General features: G+C 39.9%; 1 protein-coding gene across 3 annotated transcripts; it reads right to left on the bottom strand.

Moving 5' to 3' along the window:
- Nucleotides 1-1,191: 1,191 nt before the first annotated feature.
- On the bottom strand, nucleotides 1,192-23,914 carry LOC118402150 (nucleolysin TIAR-like). 3 transcript variants are annotated; one of them, XM_035800107.2, is made up of 13 exons: nucleotides 23,712-23,910; nucleotides 17,707-17,803; nucleotides 15,224-15,373; nucleotides 9,573-9,627; nucleotides 8,988-9,075; nucleotides 4,965-5,040; nucleotides 4,508-4,616; nucleotides 4,312-4,407; nucleotides 4,013-4,097; nucleotides 3,364-3,487; nucleotides 3,078-3,235; nucleotides 2,636-2,674; nucleotides 1,192-2,538 (listed from the first exon to the last, which is right to left on the bottom strand). In XM_035800107.2, exons 1-13 carry the CDS (start codon nucleotides 23,738-23,740, stop codon nucleotides 2,418-2,420), a joined length of 1,227 nt encoding a protein of 408 aa, XP_035656000.1. In that variant the 5' UTR covers nucleotides 23,741-23,910; the 3' UTR covers nucleotides 1,192-2,417. The 3 variants fall into 3 exon arrangements, 2 of the variants coding, with proteins under 2 accessions (XP_035656000.1, XP_035656011.1); XM_035800118.2 differs by lacking the exon at nucleotides 2,636-2,674 and having other exon boundaries at nucleotides 23,712-23,911; XR_004829437.2 differs by lacking the exons at nucleotides 1,192-2,538; nucleotides 2,636-2,674; nucleotides 3,078-3,235; nucleotides 3,364-3,487; nucleotides 4,013-4,097 and having other exon boundaries at nucleotides 4,391-4,407; nucleotides 4,933-5,040; nucleotides 23,712-23,914.
- Between the last annotated feature and the right edge of the window lie 1,984 nt (nucleotides 23,915-25,898).

Raw genomic sequence — 25,898 nt, 5'->3', positions numbered from 1 at the left:
TGATATCAGTATACCTGTTTGGGTAGGTTACTCTCTCCACTCACATAAAGAGAACAACAATATGTCACTCACACTTGAGGAATACACAGTAAGGTTTATTCAAATGTATTAAATTCAAATTATTGGTATTATTATTTCTAATGTTTAACAAACCAATTTTATGGTTATGATATTAGTGCAATTTCCAGATTTTAGTTACTCGTAACATTGATTGCATCAGTAGTGGACATGCAGGCACAGACACTGATGCATGGGCATGCAAGCACACGTTCTCTTTCACCTCCTCTCGTCCAGACACCCATGGAGGACCGAGCTACTAACTGAATTTGGTTGTACTGATGGTCATCACCTTGTTAGCTAACAGCCTTATCATGTCTGGTAGACTGTTGTACCTATCTGGAGCGCTACCTGGCCATGGTCCACACTGTTGCTCAGAGTTCCCTGGTACAAGTGTCGTCTGGCTAATCAGTCTGGTCTGGGTGGGGGTGATGGGATTGTACTTTTTATCTTCTTACCAAACAACTTTTTTTTGGTCGGTTCCTACTGGCTATTATGATCATGTGCTTCTGCAGCGTGACTGTTCTGACAGCTCTGATTCGTCCAGGGTTGGAGGCGGGACAGGGAGCGGAGGGACCAATCAAAGATGAGGGCATTCAGAATCATCATGGTCATCCTCGCAGTGCTGGTGGTCAGTATTGGTCGTGTTTATTGAATGAAGTGCTTTGTACAATGAGATGTACATAGCTCGCTCAGTCATCTATGTCAGTGTCTGAATCCCAAATCACCCCTCTTTCATCCCATTTGCACAAATGTTCCAAAGCTGAGGGAGTTACTCAAGGACCAGAGTGGGGAACGCGAGTTTGGGAAACTGCCTTGTCTTCAAAACCATAGGACTAGTGACTAATAATTAGGTTTTATTTTAAAAGGTGTCCAACCCTTTCTTTTCACTAGAAATTGTATTATTTTAAAAGGCGCATTTGGCTATTTTAAGGATCACAGGTCATTTTAACTATTCATATATTAATTGTACAGTTTTTAGCGTCAAGTAATATGTAGTATTTTGAGTAGTGTAATTCATAAATTGTTATAAAACATTAGCTTTACAATATTTACTCCCCATTTAGACAAACAGCTCAAGACTTGTAGTAGTTACAGTAAATGCGCCGAACACAAACAAGACAGGGGATCAGCTTATTTTCTTCCAATAATCATTTTTATTGAGACCCTTTTACATTGAAAAGGGAATTTTGTCAATCGCTGAGCTTTATTCATCATTAAAACAATTCTGCCATTTTACATTCAATACTTTGAGCAACCAAGATAATACATTTTCAAAAACGTGCAATACACCCTCAATGTTTCCAGGAAATGTTAACTCCTCGTCGCCTGGTATTAGCTGAAAATGGCACACAACATCAGTTCTAAAATCTAGAGTTCAGGTTTCTAACAGGGCTTCAGTGAGTAAAATAATGAATGGTGACGTAACTGACATTTAAATTAAGGCTTCTTTGTAAATTATATTGAATATATTCAATATGTCAGCCCTGCATTGCACACCCATCTACAGTATATACAGCATTAGGTTTGTGGAGGTCCTGTGTTAAAGAGTACATGCTTGGAAATCCTTATTTTAAAATCAGGTTGAGGGTTATATAAATGTTTGGCCTTCCTGACCCTTTTCCTTTATAAGTGACATTTACAGGTATAATCAAATAATAACATACAGATTTACACGCATTTTCAAGAAATTCGGCTAGTACAATGTCAAGAGATAAAGAGAGTGAAGCAAATAAAATGTAAATATACATAATGGCACGCAAATCCATACTCATTCGAAGATATACAGCTAACATGTGAACCCTAAAAGTGCTTCTTAAAACAGGAGACTGAAAATGTGTTTACTCACATCTGTCAAAAGTTCAGAAAGTGATTTAAAATCAGCAAACGCACAATCAGAGTTGATGGGGAGAAACTAACCATTTAAAGAGCTTTATGTTCCTATGCAATGTCCTGTGACAAACTAGGGTATTCAAATGACCTTTTAAGTCCATTTTAGGCTACATTAAGTAGTAAACAAAAACTCATTTTTTTATTTATTTTTTATTTTTTAAGATATCCCCTATATAAAAGCATGAAAATTCAGTCCAAGTTTTGTTTCAACCACCTGTTGACATTTCATTTGTACATAACTTCAGCCAATAAAAACACCCCCCACCCCCTCACTACTTGTTTTATAAATAACATTTGCTTCCTCATATATCTGAGAGTTAAGCTATTGTTCCTGATCTTCTCTGCTTTAACACAATCTCTCCAGATGATTAGATTACAATGCTAATTTCTTTATCTTCTCCTAATTGAAAGTCCACTAATTCTGAATTGGTGACATGCCTGTGTTATTGATATGAGTGAGAGCCTGCTCACTGTGTCTGGTAGCCAGCCATGTTGAAGTTTCCCTGGTTGGGCATCACAGGACCGGTCTGGGGCTGGGACGGTGCCGGGGATCCAAACCCTCCAACCCAGGCTGGGGACTGGGACTGTCTGCAAGAGAGAAGACAACCACAATATGGGTCAAGGAATGACACAGAGGCTGGTAAGTGAAAGCTTTGGGCTATAAAACACTGATTGCATTTGTCACCTTGAAAGGTTCTGTGCTGCTGCAGCCAGAATGGAGTCCCTGTGAACAAGATCTCATAGTTTAGTGTAGCTCTGGAATCAAACCATTTCACCAGGTTCGCCAATGACACTGGATATAGGCCTATGCTTGCAAATGTCAACAAGAAACTGTGGTAAAGGAGAATATTGTTGACAGAAAAGTAATAATGGTGTTGAAATGTTAAATAGATACTGTTGAGGAAAGCAAACAGTCTTGATAAAAATGTTCTGAATGTAACCAGCAATGTGAGCCTCTTTTGTGCAATCACACCAGGAAGCCTACAGTATAGTCTGAAAAAAGAACAGAGCTCCCAAATGAACAAGTGCTGCAAACAACTGAACGAGTTTGGATACTATAAGGAAATAATTCTCCTTTCAAAAGCATTTCACAATGTGCATGATCTGAGTAATTAGTTTATACTTACTCTACACCAAATCCTTGCTGATTCCAAGACTGTCCATAAGACACTCCATAAGAGGGCACTTGCCAACCATTTGCCATGTACTGTTGTCCATACTGCTGGGCCTGGGGGCTTCCATACATTTGGCTCCATTGTCCCCACTGACCCTGACCATACTCCATCTGTTTAAAGATACAATTGATCATAATCCAATACCTTTCTGTGTGAGTAAAAAAAAAAAAAAATGTGTACTTGGAAATGTCAATATTTTAATTGAGCAGTGTCTCAATTGAAGATACTTGTGTCCTACCTGTGGTACGCTTTTGGCAATGTCGGGGGATTCTTTGCCCCAGTAGCACTTCACTATGTGGCATTCGATGGATGTTCCATTTACAGAAACAATTGCATGGGCAGCACTTTCATGGGAGGAAAACCTGTCAGAAGAACACAAATGTCGACAAGAAACAGTGGTCAAGAAAAGTAATTCAGCACTGCAATCAGTGTAAAATAAAAAATGTGCAACATGAGAGGAATTTGTTTTTTTATGGTTGACAGTGTTAAAGAATAAGTACCGTTTCAAGAATACCAATCATAGGAAAACACACTGTAATAACTTATGAATAAACAAACTATTTATAAAGAGTGTACATACTATTCATAAATTAATATTTCATTCATGACCATTTAAAACATGCTTAAAATAATTGATATGGATATATAATAATAATATCTAAGTTATTATAAAGCATAACCAAAAAAGGATGTAATACAACCATTTAACTACTTCCACAAATAAATCTGATTGGATTCTACAGTAGACATTATTATTGGGGGCTTTTGGTGTAGTATTAGATTTATTATTGAGTCATATCGGTACTGCCATCTACAGGCAGAATGAGGCAATACATAGTGTTGTACATAAATAAAATAGGGAATCTTTGCTCAGAATAAAACGGTACCTGATGAAAGAGTAACCTTTCTCTGGGAAAACTCTTATTTCCATGATTTGTCCAAAGGGTGAAAATGTCTGTCGCATGAGATGCTCTGCAAGGAAAAAGATTTCAATGAAACAATCATCCACCTTTGTCTGCCAACCCAGTACATTTTACATTACATAATAAGTCATTTAGCAGACGCTCTTATCCAGAGCGACTTACAAATTGACCCAGTCTTTGTTTCCCCAAACTCTATTTGTTGGGAACATCTAACGATTGATTCTAAACAGTCTGAGTAACTTTTCATGTTTAAATTAACTTGCCTGATAGTCCGGACTGGATTCCTCCACAGTACACGGTGCAGTTCTGGGGACTGGATTGGTTCACTACATCTTCAAACCTCAGCTGCTTCGAGCCATCTGGTGTAAATATACAAAGGAGATAAATATGAACACTCAGCCTCATAACTCCCCTTTCAACTCTATTAAATCAACACAGTCTTATCTCACTCATACTTACTGTCTTGCACATTCTTTGGGGCGGGTGGCTTGCGAGTTGCCCAGTTGGTCCTTATCTGGCGTCCCCCTAACCACTGTCCCCCCATGTGCACAATGGCATTCTCTGCATCCTGTTGTTTAAAACAAAAGACAACGTTTCCTCTCCAGATTCTACATTGATCTATACATATTCTATAAACTATCTGCTATTATTATTATTATTATTATTATGTCATTTAAAACATGTTTTGCATACTAAACGATGGAGAAGAATATATATTCAACAGGAATAATTATCAAATAAACTACAACTTGTATTTAAGTTACAAAACAACCAACAGAGCACACAAAATGTGCATTTACAGTGTACTTATTTATAAAACGTAACAATTATCTTAAGATCAAATCTACTGAAAATAGAAAATAGTAAACAGAAATAGAAATAACCTTCATCTTGTGTTCCTGCACCGGAGCCTTACCAGTTTGTTATAGAAGGACACAAATCCATACCCCTTAGATTTCGCTGTAGTCATGTCCTTCACAACACGAGCATCCCTGAAAGGACACAAGACAATAGCATCAGACCATTGCACCACTGTATAACATGCATAAATTAAAAGGAACCACACACACACACACACTGAACTTCGAATCGACTACATTGTCCCCTAAAATCCCAATAAATATCTTAAAAGGTGCTACACATAGGAATGGTTTAAATCTTTGCTTTGTAATTTCAGAAAAGGTCCATAATATATCTGCCATAATATATCTGCATTAACAGTGTAATGATAGTGTTTTACAGTATTACTTACTGTACCTGCCAGTGTTGTGATTGGCTGTGATAGTCTATTGATTTCTCCCGCCAGAACAGCATCTGTCGTCAAAATGGGAAAGCTGTTCTGACTATGTGGCATTGTTATCTAGTGGAAATCGCTCCGTCCTTTCCTGGTTGCAAAAATTCTACACTGTTCACTTAACTTCAGTTTATGTGAGAAAACAAGCACTGAATAGTGTAGGGAATCATTTTACAATCTAAATCGCTGTGAAATATATTTTCAAAAACAATAAATACCGTTTTTACAGCTGTTTGAAGCTGTAACCGTTTCAGTTTTGGTCCACCAGCTTCAAAACAGCAGAATAAAAAAATAACATTTTGTTATTGAAAAGATAAATACACAGCAATTTAGATGGTACAATGATTCCCTACACTATTCAGTGCTAGTTCTCACTTAAACTGTAATTTTACGAACAGTGTAGAATTTTTGCAACCAAGAAAGAAAGGACAGAGCGATTTCCACTAGATAACAATGCCACATAGTCAGAACAGCTTTCCCAGTTTGACGACAGATGCTGTTCCGGCGGGAGAAATCAACAGAATGATATCACAGCCAATCACAACACTGGCAGGTACAGTAAGTAATACTGTAAAACACTATTCAAAGCACCTTTAACTACCTTAAAAACCCTCAACTGATTACTGATAAAAAGGCAGCATTTGAAAACAAAAACAAGTACAAACAAATGCAACCTACACTGATAGTTTAACTGCTTCTTTCTCCAGATTCATTTTCAGTTAAGGGTTCCCTGTCAAACAGTGCACCCATTATAATCCACAACACTTCTTATGGACTACCATGCATTCCTAATATCTGCTGATGGTGCTCATCCTACCAATATAAATATATATAAATATCAAAGAGAAAAAAGGAATTAAAATGGCATACATGGCCTGTTAACAGATTTCTTTATTTTTCCTGGTAAATTCTTTACCACCATTATGGAGTTTGGTGAGCTGCAAATTTGAAAACATTTTCAGATTTTTAGGAAAGGAGCATAAAAACTATCAACATTAACAAACCAGAATCAGTTTTACACAAATCTTTAAGTATATGTATTGAATATTGGAATTTGTTATACTAAACTAGGTCATGTTAATACAAAAACACAAAAAGAGAGGAATAGAATAAATAGATAGAGAAGAAGTCTACATCTGAGTTTCCAGTGTGCACAGTTCCTTGCTGTTAGACTTCAAGCTCCTGTCCAATCCTATGAGCATTTCTGTAAAAATAACCAGAACGCTATTACTTAACTGAGACTCACAACTACTGAAAGGCTGAATGCTTTTCATGGTTACACATACAAAGCTTGACCTGCAATTTTATATTTGACATACCAAACTACTTACCATTTCCTACATTTATCAAAAAAGCACGAGGGGAAAACAGAAAGCTGACATTCAATGTTGTCAGTGAAAATAGATGAGTTGTGAAATTAGTGGGGTTTTAGTCAACGAATTACAATTGAAAATTATTTGTCACTTGTTCTGTCATCCTGCTTTTCACAAATGATTCAAACAGGGATAGAGATGTATGTATCAAGACTGGGTGTGATGTGCTTTAAAATGTTATTTCAACCAATAATCAAAGAAATTACATCTACAGTATACAACACATTCGGAAAGTATTCAGACCCCTTGACTTTTTCCAAATGTTGTTATGTTACAGCCTTATTCTATAATGGACTAAAGAAAAAAAATCCTCAATCTACACAATACCCCATAATGACAAAGTAAAAACCAGATTAGAAACTTTTGCAAATGTATTACGAATAAAACACAGAAATATCTTAATTACATAAGTATTCAGACCCTTTGCTGTTAAGACTCTAAATTGAGCTCAGGTACATCCTGTTTCAATGGATCATCCTTAAGATGTTTCTTCAACTTGGAGTCCACCTGTGGTAAATTCTATTGATTGGACATAACTTGGAAAGGCACACACCTGTCTATAATAAGGTCCAACAGCTGACAGTGCATGTCAGAGCAAAAAAAATCACCCCAAGGGGTCGAAGGAATTGTCCATATAGCTCCGAGACAGGATTGTGTTGTGACACAGATCTGGGGAAGGGTACCAAAGAATGTCTGCAACATTGAAAGTCCCCAAGAACCCTGTGGCCTACATCATTCTTAAAATGGAAGAAGTTTGAAACCACCAAGACTCTTCCTAGAGCTGGCCACCACTCCTCGGTAAAAGGCACATGATAGCCCACTTGGAGTTTGCCAAAAGGCACCTAAAGGACTCTCAGACCATGAGGAACAAGATTTTCTGGTCTCGTGAAACCAAGATTGAACTTTTTGCCCTGAATGCCAAGTGTCATGTCTGGAGGAAACCTGGCACGATCCCTAAAGTGAAGCATGGTGGTGGCAGTATCATGATATGGGGATGTTTTTCAGCAGCAGGGACTGGGAGACTAGTCAGGATCGAGAGTACAGAGAGATCCTTGATGAAAACTTGCTCCAGAGCATTCGGGACCGGGGCAAAGGTTCACCTTCCAACAGGGTAACGATGCTAAGCACACAGCCAAGACAACGCAGGAGTGGCTTAGGGACAAAGTCTCTGAATGTCCTTGAGTGGCCCAGCCAGAGGACTTGAACTCTAGAGACCTGAAAATAGCTGTGCAGCAACTCTCCCCAACCTCCCAGAGCTTGAGAGGATCTGCAGAGAAGAATGGGAGAAACTCCCCAAATACAGTTGTGCTGGCCTCCCGGGTGGCGCAGTGGTTCAGGGCGCTGTACTGCAGCGCCAGCTGTGCCATCAGAGTCCCTGGGTTCGCGCCCAGGCTCTGTCGTAACCGGCCGCGACCGGGAGGTCCGTGGGGCGACGCACAATTGGCCTAGCGTCGTCCGGGTTAGGGAGGGCTTGGTCGGTAGGGATGTCCTTGTCTCATCCCGCACCAGCGACTCCTGTGGCGGGCCGGGCACAGTGCGCGCTAGCCAAGGTTGCCAGGTGCACGGTGTACCCTCCGACACATTGGTGCGGCTGGCTTCCGGGTTGGATGCGCGCTGTGTTAAGAAGCAGTACGGCTGGTTGGGTTGTGTATCGGAGGACGCATGACTTTCAACCGTAGTCTCTCCCGAGCCCGTACGGGAGTTGTAGCGATGAGACAAGATAGTAGCTACTACAACAATTGGATACCACGAAATTGGGGAGAAAAAAGGGGTAAAATTTATTTAAAAATAAAAAAATACAGTTGTGCCAAGCTTGTAGCGTCATACCCAAGAAGACTAGAGGCTGTAATCGCTGCCAAAAGTACTTCAACAGACTACTAGGTAAAGGAATACTTAAGTAAATATTATATATTTCAGTTATTTTATTTTTTTTCCCAAATTTATTAAATAAAATAACTGTTTTTGCTTTGTCATTGTGGGGAATTGTGTGTAGATTAATGGGGGGGGGGGACTATTTAATACATTTTAAAATAAGGCTGTAATGTAACAAAACGTAGAAAAAGTCAAGGGGTCTGAATACTTTCCGAATGCACCGTATATAGTTACACATCTATTCTGTTCATGGACCTCTTACAAACACATTTACTATGAGAAGATCTCTAAAGTTACTCGAATGATTCGAAAAAATAACAGAGAAAAACAATTTCCAGGGGATGTCAAGTCTGGATACAACATACTAAATCCGACAAGCTTAAAACACAAAGCAACTTACGAGATTTTCCCAAAAGGTGCAAATGCAGCTTTGATATCCTCCGTGGTGATCTCAGGGCTCAGGTCTCCAACAAATACATGGAAGTGATCTGAAATTATCAAGACAGAATAACTATTATTCTCTAATGTAGCTACTGGGTGGCAGGTAGCCTAGCAGTTAGAGTGGTGGGCCAGTAACTGAAAGGTCGCTGGTTCGAATACCCAAGCCGACAACGTCGAAAACCTGTCAATGTATCCTTGAACAAGGCATTTAAAGCGTTGCTTGTCCTTATATTTATATATTCTTAATTCCATTCCTTTACTTAGATGTGTGTATTGGGTATATGTTATGTATTTGTTAGATATTACTGCACTGTCGGAGCTAGAAGCACAAGCATTTCGCTACACCCACGAAACACTTATGTGACCGTACTACTAAATTTCACTGCACTTATCCGGTGTATGTGACAATAAATCGTATAGATATTTTTACTGAGATAAAATAAACAAAAGATAGCTCAGATGTGCGAGTGCATTTAGAATTGTTTTTATGATTTTTTACTGTCTTTGTAGTAAAAGATGAAAAGGTTCAAATGTAAACACTTACTAGATGTGTCTTTCTTCTGGCTACTTGGAGTGGTTGCCCAATTTACTTTGACCTCCTGAAGAAAAGAAACAGTTCACAGAACAATGAAACGTAAGTGGAGCAAAGACATTCATTCCATGTCCCTTAAAGCAACTGTGAAAGGTTTTACAACTAGGGTTGAATATTATTCTGGTATTTCACAGATGTTCCATCCTGAGAATAAATCCCTTTTCTCCCAGGTGACCGTGTTTCCAGCCAAAACCGGATGTGTCATTCAAAAGCATTATAAGGCATATAAATATGTCTGGATTTGATTAGAGCTTTGATCAGCAAGAACATTCTAACCTGATGCTACCGGAGCCTGATGAGCCACATATTAAATACATTTTATGATCCCTACATTAACGATATTGAATGAGCCCAAGCCCAAAAATGGCCAAATGATTGTGCAGTTTTCCAATATATACAGTTGAAGTCGGAAGTTTACATACAACTTGGCCAAATACATTTACACACAGTTTTTCACAATTCCTGACATTTAATCCTAGTAAAAATTCCGTCTTAGGTCAGTTAGGATCACCACTTTATTTTAAGAATAATAGTAGAGAGTAATTTATTTAAGCTTTTATTTCTTTCATCACATTCCCAGTGGGTCAGAAGTTTACATACACTCAATTAGTATTTGGTAGCATTGCCTTTAAATGGTTTAACTTGGGTCAAAAGTTTTGGGTAGCCTTTCACAAGCTTCCCACAATAAGTTGGGTGAATTTTGGCCCATTCCTCCTGACAGAGCTGGTGTAATAGAGTCCGGTTTGTAGGCCTCCTTGCTCGCACACGCTTTTTCAGTTCTGCCCACAAGTTTTCTATAGGATTGAGGTCTGGGCTTAGTGATGGCCACTCCAATACCTGGACTTTGTTGTCCTTAAGCCATTTTGTCATTGTCCATTTGGAAGACCCATTTGCAACCAAGCTTTAATTTCCTGACTGATGTCTTGGGATGTTGCTTCAATATATACACATAATTTTCCTTCGTGATTCTCTATTTTATGAAGCGCACCAGTCCCTCCTGCAGCAAAGCACCCCCACAACATGATGCTGCCACCCCCGTGCTTCATGGTTGGGATGGTGTTCTTTGGCTTGCAAGCCTCCCCCTTTTTCCTCCAAACATAACAATGGTCATTATGGCCAAACAGTTATATTTTTGTTTCATCAGACGAGAGGACATTTCTCCAAAAAGTACGATCTTTGTCCCCATGTGCAGTTACAAACCGTAGTCTGGATTTTTTTTATGGCGGTATTGGAGCAGTGGCTTCTTCCTTGCTGAGCGGCCATCCGGGTTATGTCGGAATAAGACTAATTTTACTGTGGATTTAGATACTTTTGTACCCGTTTCCTCCAGCATCTTCACAAGGTCCTTTGTTGTTGTTCTGGGATTGATTTGCATTTTTCGCACCAAAGTACGCACCTCGTTCAAACCATTATAAAGCAGAATAAAACACATGATTCTGGTGCAGCATAGGTATAGGCTTCCGTATTTTCATATTTTTTTATATTAGGGACCATTTGCATAGTTATCAGGCTGACACATACACCGTGCATTCGGAAAGTATTCAGACCCCTAGACTTTTTCCACATTTTAATAATATAATATATATGCCATTTAGCAGACGCTTTTATCCAAAGCGACTTACAGTCATGTGTGCATACATTCTACGTATGGGTGGTCACGGGAATCGAACCCACTACCCTGGCGTTACAAGCGCCATGCTCTACCAACTGAGCTACAGCCTTATAATATTTATTCAATTGTTGTTTTACCTCAATCTACACACATTACCCCATAATGACAAAGCAAAAACAGGTTTTTGGAAATGTTTGCAAATGTGTATATACAGTGGTGCAAAAAAAGTATTTAGTCAGCCACCAATTGTGCAAGTTCTCCCACTTAAAAAGATGAGGCCTGTAATTTCCATCATAGGTACACTTCAACTATGACAGACAAAATTAGACCTTTTTTTCTTCAGAAAATCACATTGTAGGATTTTTTATTAATTAATTTGCAAATTATGGTGGAAAATAAGTATTTGGTCAATAACAAAAGTTTCTCAATACTTTGTTACATACCCTTTGTTGGCAATGACAGAGGTCAAATGTTTTCTGTAAGTCTTCACACACTGTTGCTGGTATTTTGGCCCATTCCTCCATGCAGATCTCCTCTAGAGTAGTGATGTTTTGGGGCTGTTGCTGGGCAACACAGACTTTCAACTCCCTCCAAAGATTTTCTATGGGGTTGAGATCTGGAGACTAGCAAGGCCACTCCAGGACCTTGAAATGCTTCTTACGAAGCCACTCCTTCGTTGCCCGGGCGTGGTGTTTGGGATCTTTGTCATGCTGAAAGACCCAGCCACGTTTCATCTTCAATGCCCTTGCTGATGGAAGGAGGTTTTCACTCAAAATCTCACGATACATGGCCCCATTCATTCTTTCTTTTACACGGATCAGTCGTCCTGGTCCCTTTGCAGAAAAACAACCCCAAAGCATGATGTTTCCACCCCCATGCTTCACAGTAGGTATGGTGTTCTTTGGATGCAACCCAGCATTCTTTGTCCTCCAAACACGACGAGTTGAATTTTTACCAAAAAGTTATATTTTGGTTTCATCTGACCATATGACATTCTCCCAATCTTCTTCTGGATCATCCGAATGCTCTATCAAACTTCAGACGCGCCTGGACATGTACTGGCTTAAGCAGGGGGACACGTCTGGAACTGCAGGATTTGAGTCCCTGGCGGCGTAGTGTGTTACTGATGGTAGGCTTTGTTACTTTGGTCCCAGCTCTCTGCAGGCCATTCACTAGGTCCCCCCGTGTGGTTCTGGGATTTTTGCTCACTATTCTTGTGATCATTTTGACCCCGCAGGGTGAGTTCTTGCGTGGAGCCCCAGATCAAGGGAGATTACCAGTGGTCTTGTATGTCTTCCATTTCCTAATATTTGCTCCCACAGTTCATTTCTTCAAACCAAGCTGCTTACCTATTGCAAATTCAGTCTTCCCAGCCTGCTGCAGGTCTACAATGTTGTTTCTGGTGTCCTTTGACAGCTCTTTGGTCTTGGCCATAGTGGAGTTTGGAGTGTGACTGTTTGAGGTTGTGGACAGGTGTCTTTTATACTGATAACAAGTTCAAACAGGTGCCATTAATACAGGTAACGAGTGAAGGACAGAGGAGCCTCTCCCATTCTTCTCTGCAGATCCTCTCAAGCTCTGTCAAGTTGGATGGGGAGAGTTGCTGCACAGCTATTTTCAAGTCTCCCCAGAGATGTTCGATCAGGTACAAGTCCTAGCTGGGCCACTCAAGGACATTCAGAGACTTGTCCCAAAGCTACTTCTGCATTGTCTTAACTGTGTGCTTAGTGTCATTGTCCTGTTGGAAGGTGAACCTTCGCCACAGTCTGAGGGCCTGAGCACTCTGGAGCAGGTTTTCATCAAGGATCCCTCTGTACTTTTCTCTATTCATCTTTGCTTGGATCCTGACTAGTATCCCAGTCCCTGCCGCTGAAAAACATGCCCACAGCATGATGCAGCCAACACCATGCTTCACCGTAGGGATGGTGCCAGGTTTCCTCCAAACGTGACGCTTGGCATTCAGGCCAAAGAGTTCAATCTTGGTTTCATCAGACCAGAGAATCTTGTTTCTCATGGTCTGAGTCTTTAGGTGCCTTTTGGCAAACTCCAAGCAGGCTGTCAGGTGCCTTTTACTGAGGAGTGGCTTCGTCTGGCTTCACTCTACTATAATGGCCTGATTGGTGGATTGCTGCAGAGATGGTTGTCCTTCTGGAAGGTTCTCCCATCTCTACAGAGGAACTCTGTCAGAGTGACCATCGGGTTCTTGGTCACCCCCTTGACCAAGGCCCTTCTCCCCCGATTGCCCAGTCTGCCTGGGCTGCCAGATCTAGGAAGTCTTGGTGGTTACATACTTCTTCCATTTAAGAATGATGGAGGCCACTGTGTTCTTGGTAGACCTTCAATGCTGCAGAAATGTTTTGGTACCCTTCCCCAGATCTGTGCCTCGACACAAACCTGTCTCGGAGCTCTATGGACAATTCGTTCAACCTCATGGCTTGGTTTATGCTCTGACAAGCACTGTCAACTGTGGGACCTTATATAGACAGGCGTTTGCATTTCCAAATCTTGTCCAATAAACTGTATTTACCACAGGTGGACTCCAATCAAGTAGTAGAAACATCTCAACGATGATCAATGGAAACAGGATGCACCAGAGCTCAACTTCGAGTCTCATAGCAAAGGGTCTGAATACTTATGTAAATAAGGTATTTCAGTTTTTCTTTTAAACTCTAGCAAAAATGTCTAAAAATCTGCTTTCGCTTCGTCATCATGGGGTATTGTGTGTAGATTGCTGAGGAAATTGTTTTATTTAATTAATTTTAGAATAAGGCTGGAACGTAACAAATTGTGGAAAATGTCAAGGAGTCTGAATACTTTCCAAATGCACTCAATATACCTTTCATAATATTTCCCCTGTTATTAGCCTACCTCATTAAACTCTCTATTGTTGCTTCATTCCTTCCTCGCTTTCAAAAGTTAAATGAAATAAGTTGTTGTCCTTGTCTTCATCATTCTAATGACATCCTTGAATAATATAGGTCTAGAATTAGATGCAGAAGGCTTTCACTTCTCTTCAAGAATGGTCATGGGTATGAATAAATAACTGCTATAGCCTACCGCCATTGCGCATTCGCTCTTCTTTTAAACTACCCGTGAGTTCTATTGGCTGCTGTATTTAACATTCAGCAAAAAAGAGCTTGCGTCCCTCTTCAAATAGTCTATTGGTATAAAGAAATGCTCAAAAGAAGTATGTCCAGCAAGCTATTCTAGTCTAGCTTTTCCTGCATGGGACTACAAGAGCTAACGAGCATTTTTAAGGAGAGGCCAGCGGAGCACAGGTCTCTTGCACAATATGCACACACACAGGTTATAAGTTAAAAGCTTATTATGCACAACCCATCATTAACTAGCTAAATATAAGGCTGATACTGCATTGAATGTATTACCTGAAAGAGGTAGGCTAGGACATCTATATATAGGCCTATATAGCAATCTAGAATAGGATGATCTATTTGGATGCAATTTGAATGGAGTTGATAGAGGGAGAGAAAGACTGAGAAGAGTGCTTGCACGTGCACTAATTTATGGCAATAACATTCGAGTGACAGGCTGTTTAAAAACTCTGCAGCTGAAATAAAATGTTTTTTTTATCTTCACAATTTAAAAAAACAAGGTGACCCACAAAAGCCAGATAGAGATGGGTAAATTACACACACACTCTGTCTTTATATTACGGTAGCATAGGCTATGCTGCAGAAAATGTAGGCCTACCAGTCACAAGAACAACATTTACCATGATGAGCTGATACGTCATGCAATCTCGATTTAGACATGGCACGTAATTTAACAGTTCCATTTCACACCATCCTTTATAAATAATCTACCGGTTTCTTGCAGTTATTTATCCCGGGGAAAAGGGAGTGGTGTTGTGCGGTAAATCCCGGTAAATCTCAGTAATTGGGATCCTGCCATTCCATCCTAGTTATAACCAGCGCTTCTTAGCAAGAAAACTGCCTCCACACAGAGTACTACATTTGAATGGAAAAATTACCTTTCCCAATATCTTCCTCCCGTTCATGGCTGCTAGGGCAGCAGCAGCATCTCTATGTTCAAAGAACTCCACAAAGCAATACGGGTCATTGCTTGATTGCTGCAAAACAGAAAATCCGACAGAAGAGTTCATCCTCCTGCTATCGGGTTGCTGAGGGAAAAAAAGTTGGGAGAGTATATTATTGCCAAACACATAACATTATTTGGAATACAACTGCAAGAACTGAGTAACCATGTTACTCTACTTGGGGGATTACCATGTATCATCAACATTGTCTTGCAATATGTAACATTGTTTAAAAGGCTGGGATTCAATAACCCTAGCTTTCCTCTTTGGGACAGATATGCCAAAGGCTAACCTAAAGGCTGTTCTGTACATTTAAAAAAAATAAGCAATTTGATCTGATTGCATTCATTGCACATATCTAGATATAACCCACTATAATAGTAGAGGCCTTGAAAAAGGCCTAATCATATATTTACTAAAGGGGAGAGAAAAGTATCAGAAACAGAAAACCCCCCATTTAGATTAGTAAATATCCCCTGATATATCTGACTAAACAAGACATTCAGGACAACAAAAAAAAGAAAGAGATCAAACCAAAGACTGTCATCTAGTTCATATGGATGGTAGCCTATACCGTCTCACCCAGCTATGCTGGAGAAGTTGAGAAACTCGAGGACAGGTCCACTAGAGGCCATTACATCAGCATCCCATGGTAGACCATATTAAAATAGCATTAAAAAAAACAAATGGATAGAGTATGATCATAGATACAATTTGATCTGAAGCCATTCATGTGAATATTGTGATTTTGCTATTGTAAATGTTTTGTAGGCTTATGTAGACAAATTGTATCTATGATCGTACGTTATCCATTTATGTTTTTTGTATGCCATTTTAATATATGAGCATTAACCAATGATATCAGGCCACACCTGGCCATGATTACAGACACGTGTGTGTGTCTTTTGACACTATATAAATGAGTCATCCCGCAGTGTTTGTCATTATACCCTGATGAAGACAGCTTGTCTGTCGAAACGTTGGACATAAATATTTTCGCATCTGAGCTCCTAGAGTGTGTGGCTCTCCTTTATTTTTTTTTAAGTGTTCCACTCCGCTAGCCAGCACCTCGCCTAAAAAGGTGTGCGTTTCTTTGCCTCTAGATTATGGTGTGTTTATCAACATGATGGAAATCAGTTTTAAGTGAAAAATAAGAACAAAGGCAACATTAAAATTTTATGGAAAATGGGACACAATTATGTGAAACTGGTTTGTGCCATAACCACGTTTCCATCCACTGTATTTATGAGAGTAAAGTCATACCATTGAAATTGACGTAAACGCTGAGGAGCTTGATGCTCCTTTCCAAGGGTCTTATTCTGGTGACATCATGATTGATGGTTGACTGCCATTTGACAAATAAAAATTATTCTCACTCTTACATGCTGACCACACCGTGCGCATGGGTTGCAAAATAAATGTACACATACATTTTATTCAATCATTGCACCCTCACTGCTCGCTTACGCAAACAAGCGTCTGCGTAGCCAGGCGCTAAAATAGAACTTGGTTCTATTTGTGACGCTTGATGTGCTGCAAGTCCTGCCTCTCCCATATGGTTTTTAGGAGCATATACCCACGTGGGTGATTGAAAGATGAACTGAGGTCCACACCCCAGTCCAGTTGGCAGTGGTAATGCACCTTAAAGTTGGTTGCCAGGCTTCTTCTTTGGAAGAAGGAGGAGAGATTACTAGAAACAAACTTTGACCCTTTAATCTGTGGATTAATTGTCAGAGTAGAGGACCTTGTGCATTTCAGGGAAAATAAACAATGCAATGTTTATATCCCAGGACAAATTAGCTAGCAACAGCAAGCTAGCTAGCTAAATGTTGGTTCAGAGTTTGTTTTGATATTTTAACCTGCGTGTCCTGAACGCTTCTGGACAAAATCAACATGCGGACGCACACACGCAAGCGGTCTAGTCAACATGTTATCCATAATAATCTCATGTAGACTAGCCTACCCGCAATGTATCTGCGAGCTGTTGGCTAGAGTGCATGTGCCAAGACCAGAGCAGGCACATTTGCTATTTAAAATAATTTTTCCTCCCACAAAACTATTGGTAGTTGAAAATGCAATGGAAACACATTGAAATGTAGATTTTATTCAGTACATGAAAACTTAAGCGAAAAAGGATATTGTGTGCACTAAGTCATCACGCACTGATTTTTCTCCACAACAACTCTATTTGGTGGAAACACACCACTGGTGGGAAATGCATATATTTTCTTGATGCAGATTTTTGCATGAAAATCTGTCACCAATTGGATGGAAACCTAGCTAATGACAGTTGTTACAGTCAAAGGTTAACCATAGTAGGTACCCTGTATACTGACTTGAATTCCTAGACCTAGTACATAATCCATTAAAATAATTGTCTCCATAAATCAAAGTTAATAGAACAGAATACATCTTACCTCAGTTATCATTTTACAACTTTTGCAAGGTCCAATTTGGGTGAACAGCTGAAGAATCAAAATTTCTGTTACATCTCTGGACAGGTTACCAACATACCTAGGAAAAAGATGGGGTAAATTAGTGATCTTAGAAGGTTGGAAGCTGATGATTTAAGGATAGGCTACACCATGGAAGTTTAGTTGCTTAAAATGTTTCTTTGAATGTTATTTATGGAATAATATCTCATGAATCTTTAGTTTTAGGCACACAAATCTGCCTTTGTTAATGGTTGTGGGAAGGTGTGGCCCTGTCTGTACAATGAGGACATATCTGGAAAAGAATCCTGTCCATTTAGGGGACTTTCGGCTCTAGGCCTAGGAGACCCCTTTTAGCAATAGAGCACCCCCAAAGGCAAAAGGTCTGAATATGCATTTTAAAGTTTAGCCTATAGGTCTGTATAGCCTCTAGATCTGACAAAATGTAGACTGAAAGAGTTATTTCAAATTTTATCAGTCACATACTATGTAAACAACAGGTTGACTAAAAGTGAAATGCTTATGGACCCTTCCCAACAATGTAGAGACAAAAATGAGAAATAATAGAAAAATAATAACACAAGGAATAAATACACAATGAGTAACGATAACTTGGCTATATACACAGGGTACCATTACCAAGTCGACGTGCAGAGGTACGAAGTAGTTGAGGTAGATTTGTACATATAGGTAGTGATAAAGTGACTAGGCAACTGAATACATAATAAACAGTAACATCAGTGTATGTGGTGGGTTAATGCAGGTAGTTAAATAGTTAACCAATAGATACCCGGATGAATTACTTAGCAGTCTTATGGCTTGGGGGTAGAAGCAGTTTAGGGTCCTGTAAGGTCCCGACTTGGTGCGTCGGTACCGCTTGCCGTGCAGTAGCAGAGAGAACAGTCTATGACTTGGGTGGCTGGACTCTGAACATTTTTAGGGTCTTCCTCTGACACCGCCTGGTATAGAGGTCCTGGATGGCAGGGAGCTTGGCCTCAGTGATGTACTGCGCTGTACGCACTACCGTTTGTAGCGCTTTGAGGTCAGATGGAAAGCAGTTGTCATACCAAGCGGTGATGCAGCCAGTCAAGATGCTCTCAATGGTGCAGCTGTAGAACTTTGAGGATCTGAGGGCCCATGCCAAATCTTTTCAGCCTCCTGAGGAGGAGGACACGGCGTTGTCGTGCCCTCTTCACAACTGTGTTGGTGTGTGTGGACCATGATTATTCCTTAGTGATGTGGACACCGAGGAACTCTAAATGCTCCACTACAGCCCTGTCGATGTGGATGGGGGAGTGCTCTGCCCTCTGTAGTGCTCGATCAGTTCCTTTGTCTTGCTGACGTTGAGGGAGAGGTTTTTGGAACCACACTGACAGGTTTCTGACCTCATCCCTGTAAGCTATCTCATTGATGTCGGTGATCAGGCCTACCACCGTTGTGTCGTCTGGTGTTGGAGTAGTGGCGGTCACACAGTCGTGGGTGAACAAGGAGTACAGGAGGGGACTAAGCACGGACCCCTGAGGGGCCCCCGTGATGAAGTGGATGTTAAAGGAAAAATCCACCCAAAACCACTAATTCCTATCATTTACAGTGTTACATAACACTAATATTAACATTCATTCACAAGGCTTCAGGACCAGCTGATTACCAGGGCATCTACTCAGAACATGCGCTGACCAGCTGGCACTCTCCCTGACCCAGTCTGTAATACCTACATGTTTCAAGCAGACCAGCATAGTCCCTGTGCCCAAGAACGCCAAGGTAACCTGTCTAAATGACTATCGCCCCGTAGCACCTGTAGCCATGAAATGCTTGGAAAGGCTGGTCATGGCTCACATCAACACCATCATCCCAGACACCCTGGACCCACTCCAATTCGCATACCGCCTCAATAGTTTCACCTGGACAACAGGATCACCTATGTGAGAATGCTGTTCGTTGACTACAGCTCAGCTTTCAATACCATAGTGCCCTCCAAGCTCATGACTAGGCTAAGGACCCTGGGATTGAACACCTCCCTCTGCAACTGATTCCTGGACTTTTTGACGGGCTGCCACCAGGTGGTGAGGGTAAGCAACAACACCTCCGCCACGCTGACCCTGAACCACTTCCGTATTGAGCAAGTCATTGGTACTTCCTGTTTTAGTTTTTGCTTGTAAGTAGGAATCAGGAGGATGAAGTTATGGTCAGATTTGCCAAATGCAGGGCGAGGGACTGAGGGTGAGCTTTGTATGTAGAATAAAGATGATCTCGAGTTTTTCCACCTGCACAGGTGACATGCTGGTAGCAATTAGGTCAAATGGATTTCAGTTTTCTTGCCTTAAAGCCACCAACCACTAGGAGCGCCGCCTCTGGGTGAACATTTTCTTGTTTTCTTATGGTTATGGCCATACAGAGTCCCTCAGTGGAGGTGCCATAATACCCTTTAAACCTAGTGGTCAAACAGGGAAATGGTTCCAATAATTTTCCCACTATACATTTTTCCCATAGGGGATTTTAGAAACAATTAAAATAAGGGCTGCGTTTCAAGTAGGCTTTACCCTGAAGTGACATGTTGATAACCATGTAAATCTCTTTCGGACAAGGTGAGTTATCAATATATTCGTCTCCATTTACTCTCAGATTCGAAAATTCTAATAAGCATCAAAGTAGACATGCAAAACCTGCACGTCATCTCTAGCTGACACCTTTGCTAACAGGTATTGTGTCAATTGAAAACTTGCATAAGACAGTTCACAGAATTTTTTATTTAAATTAATGTAGCCAATTTATTAATTACTACATTTAGCGAACAATTAGATAGTTCATCCAGAGATTCTTAGCATTGCCTCAATTTGACAGTCTAGTTCATATCATCATGGTATTTGTAGTTCTTTATGATAGTCACATTAGCGGTTCCTTTTTTTTTTGAAGGGGAGGGGGGGTAACTACAGGCGAATATATTGATTATATTATAGTCACCTTGTCCTAGATAGAGTTACATGGTTATCAAAACGTCACACCAGGGTAAGCCTACATGATACACAGCCCTTATTTTAAATGTTTCTCCCTATGGGAGATGTTAAATGTTTCTCCCTATGGGAGAAATGAATGGTGGAAAAATTCTTGGAACCATTTCCCTCATACTCTGGTACTCTATACAGCTCATTGAGTGCGGTCTTAGTGCCAACATTGGTTTGTGGTGGTAACATTTTGATGAAAACTCTCTTGGTAAATAGTATAGACTATACTATTTACCAAGAGAGTTTTCATTGAATTTTTTCTTAGCTGTCTATCATGAGGTATTCTTACTCATGCAAGCAGAACCTTGAGACTTACATAATTAGAGATTGCGCACCAGCTGTTAACAATTAAGACCTAAATTGATTAAACAAGGAGGACCAAGGTACTCTGTTTGAAATTAATTAAAGCCTAATTATTTATTATAGCTAGCTAGACTAACCAAAGCAACAGTTAGAACTGTAGCTAGCATTTACATTTAAGTCATTTAGCAGACGCTCTTATCCAGAGCGACTTACAAATTGGTGCATTCACCTTATGACATCCAGTGGAACAGTCACTTTACAATAGTGCATCTAAATCTTAAAAGGGGGGGGGTGAGAAGGATTACTTATCCTATCCTAGGTATTCCTTAAAGAGGTGGGGTTTCAGGTGTATCTACTTGAGTTTATTTTATTTTTATTAACCTTTATTTTACTAGGCAAGTCAGTTAAGAACAAATTATTATGTTCAATGACGGCCTAGGAACAGTGCCTGTTCAGGGGCAGAACGACAGATCGTGTACCTTGTCAGCTCGGGGATTTGAACGTACAACTTTTCGGTTACTAGTCCAACGCTCTAACCACTAGGCTACCATGCCGCCCTTGATACTACCTAACATTAGATCATTTAAAATAACACACTTTCACCTCACCACTTCAGTATGGAGACAAGTGGAAGGAATCACTTAACACCAATGTACGCATAGTTAGCTAACGTACAATTGACCTTATTTTAGTGCATAAAAAAAAGTAATACTTCCAGGTCAACTGTAATATGAACACCATTGTAAAGCACAATTTCTCCCCTTTTCAGCAAAAATTAATGACGAGACCTTCATGCTGCACGTCTCTGCATGATTGAAGAAGGCAATGGGGCGGCAGCGTACTGGTAGATTGGACTGTAACAAGGTTGCATTCAAACCCCGCACAAATCTGTCGTTCTGCCCCTGAACAGGCAGTTAACCCACTGTTCCCAGGCAAAAATAAGAATATGTTCTTAACTGACTTGCCTGGTTAAATAAAGAAAATAAATAAAAAAAAATGTGGTCCTTCTGTGGCTCAGTTGCATGGCGCTTGTAACGCCAGGGTAGTGGGTTTGATTCTGCATGATTGAAGATAAAAGCGCAAAATGGCATATATTATTATTATTATAGCTCCGTATGGTCTTTTTTTAAATGACGGGAGGGGAAGCAAAACCTACTGTGTGAAAGGGGGAGAAAAAGTAGTTTCCCACATGGCTTATCTGTCCAACTTATCACCTCTAAGCTCTAAATAAAACACTATAAAGAGTTTATATAAAATGTCATTACATACCTATTTGAAGATTTGTGTCGAATATGAATCGTTTTTAGGGCGGCGCTAAAGTCTTCAGAAGTAAACAGCGGCTGTCGCAGCTTTTGAGTCATGTTGACTTACAGTGATGACGCAAAAAATGAATACATTCAGTTGTACAATTAACTAGGTGTTGGTACTAGGTACCCTTTCTTATTTGTAATTGAATAAAGAAGAGCTACACCAGGTGGAGAGACTGTACGACACAGAATGATTTGCATTTATGCGTGCTGTATGTTATGTCATGAGACTTCACAATTTAATGTACAGCGTCAGAGGATTCCGTTTTTTCAACTTTTCTCCAATACAATCGGGCAATTACCATGTCAATCAACGCATGAATAGAAACATAGTTCGCACCCCAGATTTTGACGCCAACACAGTCCCATTTGTTTTCATTGCTGCCTCGTTTGAGCAAGTTTGTACGGAATGGGGTTAGTCAAGGTTCAGATAGGGCTTAGGTGATGTTATTGACTTTACTGTGTCCATTTGTAGAGTGAAAAGTGGCTCAGTTGGTAGAGCATGGCGCTTGTAACGCCAGGGTAGTGGGTTCGATTCCCGGGACCACCCATACGTAGAATGTATGCACACATGACTGTAAGTCGCTTTGGATAAAAGCGTCAGCTAAATGGCATATATTATTATTATTATTATATTATTATACAAATACTGTACACCTGCGTTGCTAAAACAATTCGTTGGTGAGGGAGATTTACATACATTAGCTTTGCTTTCAAATGTATTAGGTTGGACAAAACCAGTCCATGGGAAGCCAGAATTTAAAAACAATTCCATTAATATACTGCGCTGGCGGGCAGGAAGGTTGATCATTATAACGGGGGAATTTGAGTAATATTTAAAGAATCGTATTATTAAAACAGATTGAAACGTGAGTCTGTTGGAGACTCACTTCCTCATGTCAAAATAAAAGTCCACCACAAATGATTCACTTATTGTCCACATATGACGTACATGCAGGACTTTTATTTTGACATGTTTAAAAGCACCACGCTGACAGCTAACGTTATCCAAAGCCAGCTAAACTGAGGAACGTTCAACTCCGTTCTCGATATAAGAACGAAGTTGAGCATGCCGAACTCAGCTTAGACCAGCCATGATTGGGACATTTCAACATGAAGATAGCTAGTTAAGAAGATACACATAGCTTGCTAGCTAAGTAATTCTAACTAGCTGATGTGTCATGCAATATATTATTATATAAGTTCATGTATATAGTTTGGTCAGCCTACTTGATAGTTCTGTAACCTTTGTTTCACTTGGAGAGAAACAGTATGCTGATGAGTGAGAGGTTGAAATGAGGAAGCTGTTGAGGTCGATAGCTAACTAACATTAGCATGCTAACTTGGCAACGTCGTGACTGTTGTGTTGACTACTTACAGGGTTTTGGGGTGGCATTCGTCTTCCATGTTCAGAAATCGATTGGCATAAATGTCGACTAACGAACTGGGTGTGCTGAATTAAATAAGAAGAGGGGGTAAATCAATGTATTTCTACGTTATCTAAGCTAGCTAGCTAAGAGAAAGAAAATGGCGCAAACCGGAGAGCCAGGAAGCTGACTGATGCACATGCGCATGTCGCCTACAGAGGGACTGGGAGTGAAAAATAAAGTTGAGTCAGCACTAGAATACAACAAGGCAACAGTAAACACTCACAAATGATGCAGCGCCCGAATGAGGCAGCGGGAACATAGTTAAAAATAGTAGCATACACTGCAAATTGACAGCAAGAATCCCAAACAGATATAGTACGTTAGGCTATTTGACAAAAACAGAACCGTTTCATACCTTACAGTGGGATACGATCACATAAACATCTATGTATGGGAATACCTGGGAACAGATTTTCAAAAATTAAAACTATTTTGAGCTCATTCCCTGCTGATTTTTACAGTATTTCATGTCCTATATTTTTTATTTTATTTTTATTTAACCTTTATTTAACCAGGTAGGCAAGTTGAGAACAAGTTCTCATTTACAATTGCGACCTGGCCAAGATAAAGCAAAGCAGTTCGACAGATACAACAACACAGAGTTACACATGTAGTAAAACAAACATACAGTCAATAATACAGTATAAACAAGTCTATATACAATGTGAGCAAATTAGGTGAGAAGGGAGGTAAAGGCAAAAAAGGCCATGGTGGCAAAGTAAATACAATATAGCAAGTAAAACACTGGAATGGTAGTTTTGCAATGGAAGAATGTGCAAAGTAGAAATAAAAATAATGGGGTGCAAAGGAGCAAAATAAATACATTAATTAAATACAGTTGGGAAAGAGATAGTTGTTTGGGCTCAATTATAGGTGGGCTATGTACAGGTGCAGTAATCTGTAAGATGCTCTGACAGTTGGTGCTTAAAGCTAGTGAGGGAGATAAGTGTTTCCAGTTTCAGAGATTTTTGTAGTTCGTTCCAGTCATTGGCAGCAGAGAACAGGAAGGAGAGGCGGCCAAAGAAAGAATTGGTTTTGGGGGTGACTAGAGAGATATACCTGCTGGAGCGTGTGCTACAGGTGGATATATATATATATATATATATATATATATATATATATATATATATATATATATATATATATATATACACAGTGACAGTCAAACGTTTGGACTACTCATTCAACTCATTCTTTATTTGAACTATTTTCAAAATTGTAGAATAATAGTGAAGACATCAAAACCATGAAATAACATGTGGAATCTTAAACAAATAAACATATATTTTATATTTTATATATTATTTATATATTTTATTTTTTATTTTTTGCATTGATGACATCTTTGGCATTTTCTCAATCAACTTTTTACCAATGTTTTTTAAATTAAATGTAACTAGGCAAGTCAGTTAAGAACAAATTCTTATTTACAATGACAGCCCACACTCTGGCCAAACCCAGATGACACTGGGCCAATTGTGCACCACCCTATGGGACTCCCAATCACAGCCAGTTGTGATACAACCTGGATTTGAGCAAGGGTGTCAGTAGCAACACATCTAGCACTGAGATGCAGTGCCTTAGACCACTGCACCACTCGATGAGGTAGTCACCTGGAATGCAGTTCAATTAACAGGTGTGCCTTGTTAAAAGTTAATTTGTGGAATTTCTTTCTTAATGCTTTTGAGCCAATCAGTTGTGTTGTGACAAGGTAGGGGTGGTATACAGAAGATAGCCCTTTTTGGTTAAAGACCAAGTCCAAGCAAGAACGGCTCAAATAAGCAAAGAGAAACGACAGCCCATCAATACTTTAAGACATGAAGGTCAGTCAATATGGATAATTTCAAGAACTTTGAAAGTTCCTTCAAGTGCAGTCAAAAAAAACATTCGGAACTATGATGAAACTGGCTCTCATGAGGACCGCCACAAGAAAGGAAGACCAAGAGTTACCTCTGCTGCAGAGGATACGTTCATTAGAGTTACCAGCCTCAGACATTGCAGCCCAAATAAATGCTTCACAGAGTTAAAGTAATAGACACATCTCAATATCAACTGTTCAGAAGAGACCGTGTGAATCAGGAATTCATGGTCGAATTGCTGCAAAGAACCCACTAATAAAGGACACCAATAATAAG

This window comes from Oncorhynchus keta, chromosome 2, assembly GCF_023373465.1.
Source record: "Oncorhynchus keta strain PuntledgeMale-10-30-2019 chromosome 2, Oket_V2, whole genome shotgun sequence".
Taxonomy (NCBI): Eukaryota; Metazoa; Chordata; class Actinopteri; order Salmoniformes; family Salmonidae; genus Oncorhynchus; species Oncorhynchus keta.
The sequence above is the reverse complement of the archived record's forward strand: the minus strand, read 5'-3'. Positions and strand labels throughout refer to the sequence as shown.

Coding starts and splice junctions, on each gene's coding strand:
- LOC118402150 (XM_035800107.2), bottom strand. CDS start 23,740: ATGGAAGACGAATGCCACCCCAAAACCCT. Junction 4,617..4,964: donor TGTCCTTCTATAACAAACTG/GTAAGGCTCCGG, acceptor TTTAAACAACAG/GATGCAGAGAATGCCATTGT. Junction 3,236..3,363: donor TTGCCAAAAGCGTACCACAG/GTAGGACACAAG, acceptor ATCTTTAAACAG/ATGGAGTATGGTCAGGGTCA.